At 50.3% G+C, this 11,179-nt stretch overlaps 2 protein-coding genes across 2 annotated transcripts; both read left to right on the top strand.

Moving 5' to 3' along the window:
* Nucleotides 1-1,592: 1,592 nt before the first annotated feature.
* On the top strand, nt 1,593-6,458 carry N7446_003315 (DNA-binding E3 ubiquitin-protein ligase SNT2; the record flags this gene model as incomplete). The annotated part of the gene is made up of 3 exons (XM_058512064.1): nt 1,593-2,115; nt 2,165-3,762; nt 3,825-6,458. The coding sequence occupies 3 exons, from the start codon at nt 1,593-1,595 to the stop codon at nt 6,456-6,458; spliced, it is 4,755 nt and encodes a 1,584-aa protein (XP_058377600.1).
* A 1,869-nt stretch (nt 6,459-8,327) lies between these two features.
* Nucleotides 8,328-9,695, top strand: N7446_003314 (NAD(P)H-quinone oxidoreductase; the record flags this gene model as incomplete). The annotated part of the gene is made up of 4 exons (XM_058512063.1): nt 8,328-8,352; nt 8,559-8,825; nt 8,914-9,005; nt 9,069-9,695. The coding sequence occupies 4 exons, from the start codon at nt 8,328-8,330 to the stop codon at nt 9,693-9,695; spliced, it is 1,011 nt and encodes a 336-aa protein (XP_058377599.1).
* Nucleotides 9,696-11,179: the final 1,484 nt, after the last annotated feature.

The raw sequence follows: 11,179 nt of genomic DNA, 5'->3' as shown, positions 1-11,179 counted from the left end.
TGGATCCAAAATTGGACAAATTCTGAGACTCGGTGGAGGCGTCATAACGACTGTATCATGAGTCGCGTACCACCTATTTCATGCACGGTGTGAAATGTGATATGCCCTATGCCAAAGGAATTAATGGACGTATCTGAATAGCGAGTATACTCTATTGTCTATATAGTCAATATAATCGGCCTCAATCCAACACAATCGGACCGTGGACGGAGCATGCCGGCATAGGTGGCAACGGAAGTAAATCGGCGTCATTGGACATTCAATTACCGGTATTGTCTCGGTATTGATCGACATGAAATTATATCTGCACTTCGACTCTACGCTTGCTCTCGAAGTGTTCTGTTCTAGGTCGCATGGATCTTTTTACATTCCTTGATATCTACTCTGTAGTTTTATAACTCATGTCCCTGGGCAACTGATGGGCAACTTATACTTGATGGTTCCTGGTGTTTCGGATAATGTTGTAGGGGTTTGATACTTTGCCAACGCATATGTTCTGATTCGTCCCTACATTATTCACTTTGCCAACCGAGCTTCGACCGAGCTCTAGCCCACCAAAAGTATGCCCGTTAACTTATATCTGACCCGTTGGCTTGGGTCTGACTCGACCTTTCTCCCCGATCATCCTATATTCCTCGATTCACCCATGTTGGCTCTTTGATTCCTGTTTGAATGTTGACTAGCCACACGTTCCCTTGCTTCTGTGTAATAATGCCGGACTGTACCGGTGAATGAGGCAATATAGCCTTCGTAGACTAGGATCCACTATGCGCAAAGGACTGGGATTAGACACAAGGGGCCAGAGTATCAAAATCCAAAATCCCGGGCAGACGTGTTTGGTCGTACAGGATCAAGCTGTAATTTTCATACCAATATCGAAATCGGGGAATGCTCTCTTCTCTTTCTATGCGCATACGTGACAACATTCCCAGGTCACGAGTAAGAGACCGTTAGACGTTGGAAGCAAGTTGAGGATCCGTCATATTAACATATCGGGACTAGGGGCCATCCTTGACTTTCCCACAGTTCTTCTCTTCTTTTCCCCCTTCCCCCCGTATATCCATCTCCACTCCCGACCCATCTTCCCTTCTACATACTCTTTCCTACACTCTTCTCTCTACACTTTATCACTTTCACACTCCCACTACCCCTTCCACTCCACTCTCCTACTTTACTCTAATTTTTCATCCCCCTTGATATTCTATACTATTCTTCGCGTGCAGATCTTCAGATCTTCCATCTTCTCGTAAGTTTCTCTTTTTCCCATGGCCCCTATCAACTTGATATCTGTGCTACGCCCTTCACCCCTGCAGAGAGGATAAGATCTGACACGGTCCACTCTTTGTTCCCACTTTCCCTAATTTTTCCTTCTTCCCAACTTCTTCCCTCATTTGATGTTCGCGACACCCGCGCACATTGGATGATCTCCCATATCTGCCCACCCGTATTTTGAGATTTTCGCCCCCCTCGTGTATCTCCTCCTACATACCACCCATTGAACGTGTTTGTTCAAGGGATCCTTGAACTAACCCGCCACAGCTCATATATCCCCTTCACGCGTTCAATCCGTGGATGACTAAAGGTCACACTCGATGACCACCCCCAACTCTCCGGAGGCTGTGGCCGATTCGGCCAACAGCTCCGCCACCACGTATGGCACGCGATCGAGAGGTCGCAATGCGCCGCGGCCCAACTATGCCGAGGATCGTGACCTAGATGTGGACATGGATGCCTCCGCGCCAAAGGCCAAGCGCAACAGCCTGGCACTCACTAATATTGTCAACGGCTCCAATCCCGATGAGAAGACCTCGCTGGCGCAACCACGCAAGAGTCTGACCAATGGCAACGGCGCAAATGGATCGGTAAAAGATGCCATTCCCGGCACTTCATCATTCTCCGCCAGGCCCGATGATGTGAATGGTTCTAATCTGAGAAAACGCAAACAACCCGCCAGCACCCCAAATTCAAACTCGGCTGCCAAGAAGATTTTCACTGAACCCCCTGGTGATTCTGATGGGGACTACTTCACCAATATGATGAGCTTTGAAAACTCTGGACCCTATCTCAAGGATGGTCAATTAATAGCTGATGATGGCACCACTCTCGGTCTTAATGGTTTGTTTTCATCTCCCTCCTACGGCTTCGCAAAATTAACCATCGCTAGACCATGTTTATTTAATTTGTGAACCGCCGGGTGAACCATATTATTTGGCTCGAATTATGGAGTTCCTTCCATCCAAAACTAAGCCAGACGGTTTCATTGAGGCATTGAGAGTCAACTGGTACTATCGCCCACGGGACATCCAGCGCCATTCTCCTGACACTCGCTTTGTTTTTGCGTCAATGCACTCCGACACATGTCCTCTATCCTCGTTGCGAGGAAAGTGTGAGATTCGCCATGTGTCAGAAATCGATGACATCAGTTCTTATAAGAAAGCACGCAACAGCTTTTGGTACGACAAGATGTTTGACCGATATATCCATCGAATGTATGATGTTATTCCGACAAAAGATATTATTAATGTTCCCGGCAATGTCAAGAAGGTCCTGGATGAGCGGTGGAAATTCATTCTCGTTGAGATCGGCAAAGGGAAGGAATTGACAGGCGCCGTCAAGACGTGCAAGCGATGTCGTTTATATGCTGCAAATTCGGAATCCGTCGACTGTGCAGTCTGCCACTCAACATATCACATGTATTGCGTACGGCCCGCATTGACCAAGAAACCCGCTCGAGGCTTTGCGTGGGCTTGTGCCGCCTGCAGCCGCGCTCAGGAACGCAAGCTCGAGGCACGCAATACACCTTTGATTAGTGGGGCTCGACCAGACGGCGAGGATGTGGTCATGGAGGAAGAAGAGGAGGATGACCACCATCATACGAACGGCACTGCGAATGGCAATTCTGACGGCTCTCCCACGGCCGAGGAAGACCCTATGCCCCAGCCTGCGACAGTGGAGCAGATTGCACAGGCGAAAATGTGGCCTTACCGCTACCTGGGTATTCACTGCCGCGTCGAAGATGCCCTTGATTACGACGATCGGATCTACCCCCGTGCAAGCTCACGTTTAGGAACACGACACCAGGCCATGGTCGCAGCTTGGCCAGGACGTGCAATTGAATACGTGAAGCCTCTGGACTTGAAAAAGAAGGCAAAGGCTGCTGGTGCGAAAAAAGATGGGAAATCCGCTGCCCAAGCTGCGCTGGAAGCCGCCAAGCATGAGAGAGCCAACCGACCGAAATGGATTCAAGACGAGCCGACTGGCTATATCCACCGTGGAATGGATGAACCGGTTACAATTAACGAAAAGACTGGAAAGCAAGCGCGTACCGCCGAGCCCCTGTTCAAGATGCCGACTTCCGAGCAGATCCCCGCCCGAGGCGAAGACGATGCCCCAGGATCTCACTTGAGCCAGGAGGAACGCGAGAAATTTATCGACGACTACATGCGCCAAGCCAAGGAACTGGCTCCTGGTATTGGTGTCGAGAAACACAACACCAACTTCCTAGACAAGGCGCTTTCAATTCTCTACGCCGAGAGTTTCAATGTGCAGGCCGCGCTTGTCAAGCTGAAGAAGGTCAACAAGTACAAAGATCTCAAGGAGCCTCATATTCGACCGGATGAACTCAAGCTATTCGAACAGGGTGTCGCCAAGTATGGATCGGAATGGCGCAACATCATGAAGCACGTCAAGACAGTTCCCATTTACCAGATTGTTCGGTTCTATTACATGTGGAAGAAGACCCCCGCGGTCGGCAGATCTGGGGTAGTTATGAGGGGAGACGCGGCAAGAAGGAGGTCCGACGCCACAGTGTCACCTCATCCAAGCTGGTCGACGACGTGGCTGATGATCATGACGATTCTGCCTTCGACTCGGAAAAAGCGGTTGTTCAGAAGCGTGGATTCCACTGCAAGTTCTGCTCTACCCGCAGCTCGCGACAATGGCGCCGTGCGCCCTTGGTTCCCCCGGGCACCACCATTCCCGCCGAACCTTCAAACAAGAAGGACAAGGGCCCTCTACTTACTGTCTCACTCTGTCTCCGCTGCGCTTTACTGTGGCGGAAGTACGGTATCCAATATGAGGACGTTGACGAGGTCGCAAAGAGAATTGCAAACAGCGGCAACAAGTCCTGGCGACGCCGTATCGACGAGGAACTGCTGGCTCAGTTGATTGTCGCCACCGAAACTCCGTTCACTATCAACAGTGTCACAGCAACTACCGCGAATCAGATGGGCATCCCGCTCGACTCGAACCCTCGACTGCTGCAGGAGGGCAAGCTCGATCTGACGAAGAAGAAGGTTCGCCCTGAGAAGGACAGCACCGCAACTTCAACTAGGACGTCAGTTGAGCCTATGCCGAAGAAGAAGGTGGTCCCCGAAAAGCCGGTGGAAGCTCCACCAATTGTCCCCGATCCACCGAAGGCCAAGACGCTACCATGTGCCATCTGCAACCAAGTTGAACCATCCGGCGAGCAACATCTTTCATGTCGCGATTGTCGTCTAACAGTTCATCGCAATTGCTATGGCGTGCGAGATTCGCGCGCTAGCAACAAATGGCTGTGTGACATGTGTTCTAACGACCGCAGCCCCTCGATCTCTACCAACTATGAGTGTGTTCTATGTCCAGTATCTTGGACAGAGCACGACCTTATGGAGACGCCGAAGAACAACGCCCGGAAGAAGACCGAACGCGACAAGGAGAAGGAGCGCATGGAGAAAGAGATGGTCAATGAGGCTATCAAGCTCTACCGTCAGCGGCAGGAGGCCGTAGGCAAACCCGTTGGCCCACGGGAACCTCTAAAGCGCACTGCAGGAAACAACTGGGCCCACGTGCTTTGCACTCTGTGGACCCCGGAGTTGAAGTATGGTGATGCAGAGGAGCTCGAGCCAGCCGAAGGATTCGGATCTATCCCCAAAGACCGTTGGCGCGAGACATGCAAAATCTGCAAGTCCAGCAAGGGCGCTTGTGTCTCCTGTAGCTTTACCGGCTGCAATGGTCACTTCCATGTTGGCTGTGCTTTCCAGGCAAATTACCGGTTCGGCTTTGATGTCACTCCCGTCAAGAGTTCTCGTCGCGACAGCATGCGAGCTATCCGCCTAGGCGATGAAGTTGGCTCAGCAACACCTGTTGTCTATTGCCCGAACCACAGCGTGTCAGGCACTCTGCATGAAATCGGCGAGCAGACTAGCACTGACCAGCTCAATGCGCTCCAGCTGTTCGCTCAGACATACAAACAGGCCGATCTTACTCTCACTGGCACCATTCGCAAAGCGGATTACATGCAGCAGTCTGTTCCAGCACCGCAACACCATGCTCACGGTCATGCTGCAAACCGACGAGCCTCGACAAGCACCGTACCGGTCCCCAAGGATACACCGAAGGCCCAACCGGCTCCGAGTGAGGATGCGCCCGAGGATCCAATGGAAATTGACACAGATAACCACGTTGTTCCGCGACCATCTACTGAGGTTGAGACCAACCGAAAGTGTTTCCGCTGTTCTACCGGATTTAGCCCCAAGTGGTGGACTATTCCAAGACGCCCTGATTACAGACCACCTATGTCCAACGGAACAGGACATCATCATCCGCACCCGGCCTTTGCTGCCAATGGAGACCATAGCGAACCGACCTACGAATGCCACAAGTGCCACCTGAAGAATCCGGCACCGCCCCCTCCGCCTGCACCTGAACCTTCGCCTGTTCCTCGTCCCTCGCCTTACTCTGAGCAACGTCAACAAATGCCATCCCTTCCCCGTATGCCTGGCCATGCATTTGTGCCGCACCCACACCCACACCCACACCCTCCTCCCCCGAGTGGTGTGATTGGGCGACCAATGCCTCCAGCTCACCCGCACAATGGAATCCCTGTATCAGGCTACACCGGGCCATACGAGCGACCCCCGCCTGACAATGGCCTTCGCAACGGCATGTCGTCGTCTCCTTATCCTGTGGCACCTCCACCTCCTCATCACATGAACAACTATCCCCCGCCACCTCATGCCGCAGGACCTCCACCACCACACTATACCAGCGCGGGACCAGGTCCCCCACCGCCTCCTTACCCGGCACACCAGAGCCCATATGGACCCGTACCAGCACGCTCGCCGCATCTCTCACAGCCGCCACCTCGTTCGTACGCGGCCTCCGCGTCTCCTCCGATCGTGCAAGCAACAACGGTTAACCGCTCGCCACAAACCTCACTCAGCGCGCTGAACGGTGGGCCCCCACCTCGCATGTACTCTGTCGACCGCGGTCTAGGAGCCCCGTCCCACTCACCGCCGGTGACTCAAGCCCGTCTCGATCCTCGTGGTCCTACCTCTACCCCTCCCACTCGTCCCGAAGATACACCACCCTCTGTCATGGCGGGACCACCCAGCGCCAGCAGACATGCGGGTGTGAATGGCACAAGCGCAGGAACCGGAGCCAGCGCCAGCCCCTCGCTGAAGAACCTCCTCTCATAGTGACTCCCAACGCATGAAGACCTCGGATTCCCCTTCCAGAGCTCTTTATCAACCTGTATGATAGTACCCTATAACTTTTTCTTTCTCTTCTACTGCATCTGCGTGGCACTTTCAGGAAAAAAAGTCTGCACGGGTTTTGCTCTCTTCTTCCACAAGCTATGTCTTTTTTCTTTTTCTTTTTTTTTTTTTTTCATTTACTGATTCCTCCAGCCAAAACACCCACGGGTGTCCCTCAGCGGGAAATCATCTATTCTCATATCCTGTTTGGTTGTTGTCATATTTCCATTCTATTCCATTCTCTCCATTTATTAGTCCCCTTTCCCTTTGTCTTTGTTTTCGCTTTCCGTCTTTGTCACCGTTATTCCCCGGCGTCTCTCTGATCTTTGATTTTGGCACCTGGGAAAAGTCCGTGGAGTCTATGCTACAGGTGTGGGATAGGAAAGGAGGCTGATTGATATGATGGAAATGCACGGCTTCTATTTTTATTCTTAAATGCATGGAGTACATGGATCTGGCCACTTATGATTATCAGTTTTGTTCTTTGTTTATGGCTAGAGGAATTGATTTGCATCGCTATTGATACTCAGATTTAAATGAGAGGTGTAAAAAGTACATATACTTTGTAAATTGGGTAGCTGTTTGGTGATGTAGTGTATCTACAGCATGCAGAGCCAGTGCCTACATGTACATTCGCTTTCTTCTATATGCAATGATTTGTATTTATATCCTTCCTCCTCCCCCTTCTCTTTTACTTCTTCTTTCCTCCTTCGCATTCTTCATTTTTTTTTCATTTCTCCCTCTCTTTTCATTCCTCCCTCTCGGGTCTTCCTTCATCAAGGACCTAATATACCATCCTCTGAGCCTTGGACATCTCTGTGCTACCACTGGCATCATAAGCACCTACGTTCTGTCCACCAGTGCTGCGCAGAACCAGCATGTTCACGACTTGGGCACAGAGCAGGTATGTACTTGTGGCGCCCTTTCCCGACTTACCTGGAACACTCACAAACGTTAATTACACTAGATGCGGCCCGCACAGGAATCCTTGCTTTTTTCCAACCCTTATTCGCGACGATGTGGATCCATCAGCTCCTACTATGGACGAAGAAAAGAAGTTGGTCGATGAAAGCGGGGTCTTCCGGGTACACCCAACAACACATAGTGCACACCATCAGAATAGAGGCTAAATAAAAGAATCCAGATGGATTACACGTTAAGCGAGAGATAACTATAGCTCATGACATCGACCCTATCACACTTACAGCCATCACCAATCTTTTTGCTTGTAGCCGAAGCCTTTATGTGAGCTTTACAGTATAAAGACACATCATTTTAGGTCGTATAGCTTACACCGGGAACTTGGTCTAGCTGGAATATGGCATTATCATCACCTTCTCTCTTACTAACTTACACTACGTAGGCCTAGCAATTATGGGGCTGCTGACCATGCAGAATTTCCAACGAGACGCCTTATTCATGGAGTCATTTACTTCTATAGATGAACCTTGAACATGTTGGACATTTCCTTCATCTTGCAATCCATATCGATATTTGCTGCCAGGCACGATTTCAGTTCCAGTGGTGTAGATCCTCAACGCAGCGTGCCTAAGGGGTCACTGACTCAATTAAAAGCAAACGGTTTGCTTTGCAGCTAAATGCGCATTCAGAATTGCAAAATGCAACAAGACGGAAAGAAAACCCCGGGTTTCCTGTGCCGATTTACCGCCACGATAGACCTCGGGAGCTGTTGATGACAAATGCCGATTTACATGGATGGGGTCAGCTCATTGAAGATCTCCACCAGATACAAAAAGGTTATAACCTGCAAATATTGAAGAAAGCTATCTGACATTATCCATTCCACCCAAAATGAGCGAGACCATGCGAGCTATTGGTAAGTGGAAGCGGATGAAGACCTTGGAGCTCCGAAGAAGCTCCCCCACCTGATTCCATCATCGCCGAGCATACACCAACATTGAGCCTACATGCCACCCACACGATGCTTACACAATCTCTCAGTTTAAAGTCCCTTCCCTTCTTTTGATTTTCCTTTTTGCATTTCACACAGCCATGTCTCACATCCAAGCTAACCCACCCCAGGCATCAAGGGCGGCAAAGGCCCCGCAACATCCCTCTTTGTCGACCAGATCGCCAAGCCCACACCAGCAGCCGGCCAAGCCATCATCAAGATCCATGCATTCGGTTTGAACCGCATGGACCTTCTGCAGCGGGAGGGTCTGTACCCGCTTCCGCCGCAGGCTCCTGAGACCATGGGTGTGGAGTTCTCCGGAGTGATTGAGAGTTTTGGCCCGGACGGGCATGAGGATTTCAAGGTTGGGGATGCAGTTCTCGGCCTTGCATACGGAGGTATGTTTCAACTACCACCCGGGACCAATGTCTCGGATAGAGGGGAGGGAAGTTCTGATATAGCGATCTGATATTGACAAATTGATAGGTGCGTACGCAGAGTACATTGCCGTCTCGACCAAGATGCTGGTGCACAAGCCGTCGGAGTTGTCATGGGAGCAAGCAGCCGGTGTTCCAGAAGTAAGCATCGAACAAAGGAAGAGAAGAAGCAATATCCACCATCCATGCTAACCAACCCCCAAGACCTGGATCACAGCCTCGCAAGCCCTCTTTTTAATCGGCGAATTCCAATCCGGTCAAACCGTCCTGTGGCACGCAGGCGCCTCGTCAGTCTCCATCTCAGGCATCCAGCTCGCCAAAGCAGAAGGCGCCAAAGCCATCTACGCAACAGCAGGCTCGCAGGAAAAAATCGACTTCCTTGAAAAAGAACTCGGCGTCACAAAAGCCTTCAACTACAAGACCCAAGACTGGGCCGCCGAGATCCAAAAAGAGACCGGCGGCGCGGGCGTTGACTTAACCATCGACTTCATCGGCGCGACCTATTTCCAGGGAAATCTGGACGTGGCCGCGCGTGATAGTCGCATTGTGTTATTGGGCTTGATGGGTGGTGGCAAGTTGCCTGATGGGGTTAATATTGCGCCGTTGCTGTTTAAGCGGGTGCGTATTGAGGGGAGTACCCTGCGCAGTCGGGATGAGGAGTATCAACGGAAACTGCGGGATACCCTTGTCGAGCATGCACTGCCTAAGTTCTGTGATGGGACTTTTAAGATTTTTGTCGAGAAGGTCTTTCCCTTTGAGAAGATTGAGGAGGCGCATAAGTTGCTGGAGAGCAACACTACTAAGGGGAAGATTATTTGTCGGTTTGAGTAGATGTCTATTCTATATCATGGATCTACCTAGGTAGTTGCTATCTACAGCATCTACAGTATCTGCAGCCAAGTGCAGCAAAGTGCAGTAAAGTGGGTCTAGTACTCCGGATATCCACTAATAATCCCTTGTGATGTGTAGGTTTTCCGTCCCACTTAGTCTGCTGAGAGCATTCTGTATAACACGTCATATTTGGAGAGTGACCTCAATAAACTCAGGGTGTTTCAAGTGTCTGAGACGCGACTGTGCCTCTCTTATAGTATACAATATGTAAGGGGATCAACTAGGAAATTTGATCAGCCCTTTACATCAGGGGCAAAACGGAATATTCAGCCGTATACTACCCCATACCTGCAGTAAAGTGTCAAAGTCAAAAGTTGCATATGGCAATCCCTGTATCATTGACATGATTGGAGGGACTGGCACCCTATCAGAGAGAAGTGATCAGCAATTGAACCGTGGACAGCAGCTGCACCTGGCAAGGATGTAATTGTACAACTAGGAATAGGTAAGGTATGATAATCAGAGAGACAAATGTTATAAGTAACTATAAGTGACTACAAGTGACTATAACCTTAGAAGTGATCTAATATATATAGACCGTAGATATGGCTAGACCATTAGGGCCAACTCGGTTAGAGTCGATGAGATCATCCGGATTATCCTTGTTCCGCTTTGGCCCCAATCTTGCCTGCACTTGTCTTTTATATTTTATTCTTTCTTTGTATAATAATTATATCTAGGTGTACCTAGGTAGCTAAAGTGATATTACTGAGTAAATATCAAGACACCCACCTAGGCATTTCCATCTGGGCTGTATCTGCAGGCTCATACCTCCGGTTACAGAATCTGCGCTTACCTAACCCGTGGACCTTCTAGAAAGAAAAAAATGAGAGGCGTCATTTGGGGGCCCACTGACTGCGATCGGAGGCTCTGCTGAAGAAATGAGATGGGAGAAAATGGATAAAAGTGAAGAATAGATGAAAGGAAATTATATTGCGTATCTATGTTCCAACTGTACTTCCATCATCGTAGCAATAGGTGGAAATGAAAGTACTATGTGAGCTAGGCTTAGTACTAAGATTACTTGAGGATCATCCCGTCCCGCCCCAAGGCCTTCTGGAAGGAGGAAAGAAGCCCCTTCCCCGTGTTCGCCCCCCTCCACTCTGTTTTGCCATTTCAACCTCTCCTCCCTCCAGCACATCGCTATTCTCTTTGTTGCTTCTCTTTCATATCTCACCGCTCTAACGGCCATGTCGGACTGACGTCCTGCCGTTGCCGCTGCCTCCCGTCTGCATTTCTTTCAACCTCGGCGCTTCAATTGACCCGGTCCCCTCCATACCCCTTCAGTCCCTCGACGTTCCTCACGTGTCGCTTTCTCTTCCCTCTTCATCCCGGGGAAAAGTGGTTGGATTGCGCGCTCCCTCGATTTGACTGCCTAGTGCGACACAGTCTAGGCTCTGGGGTGTCTCGGATCCTCCAGTCCA

Source organism: Penicillium canescens, assembly GCF_028828765.1.
Source record: "Penicillium canescens strain IBT 15451 chromosome Unknown utg000002l_segment0_segment0, whole genome shotgun sequence".
Classification (NCBI taxonomy): Eukaryota; Fungi; Ascomycota; class Eurotiomycetes; order Eurotiales; family Aspergillaceae; genus Penicillium; species Penicillium canescens.
The sequence above is the reverse complement of the archived record's forward strand: the minus strand, read 5'-3'. Positions and strand labels throughout refer to the sequence as shown.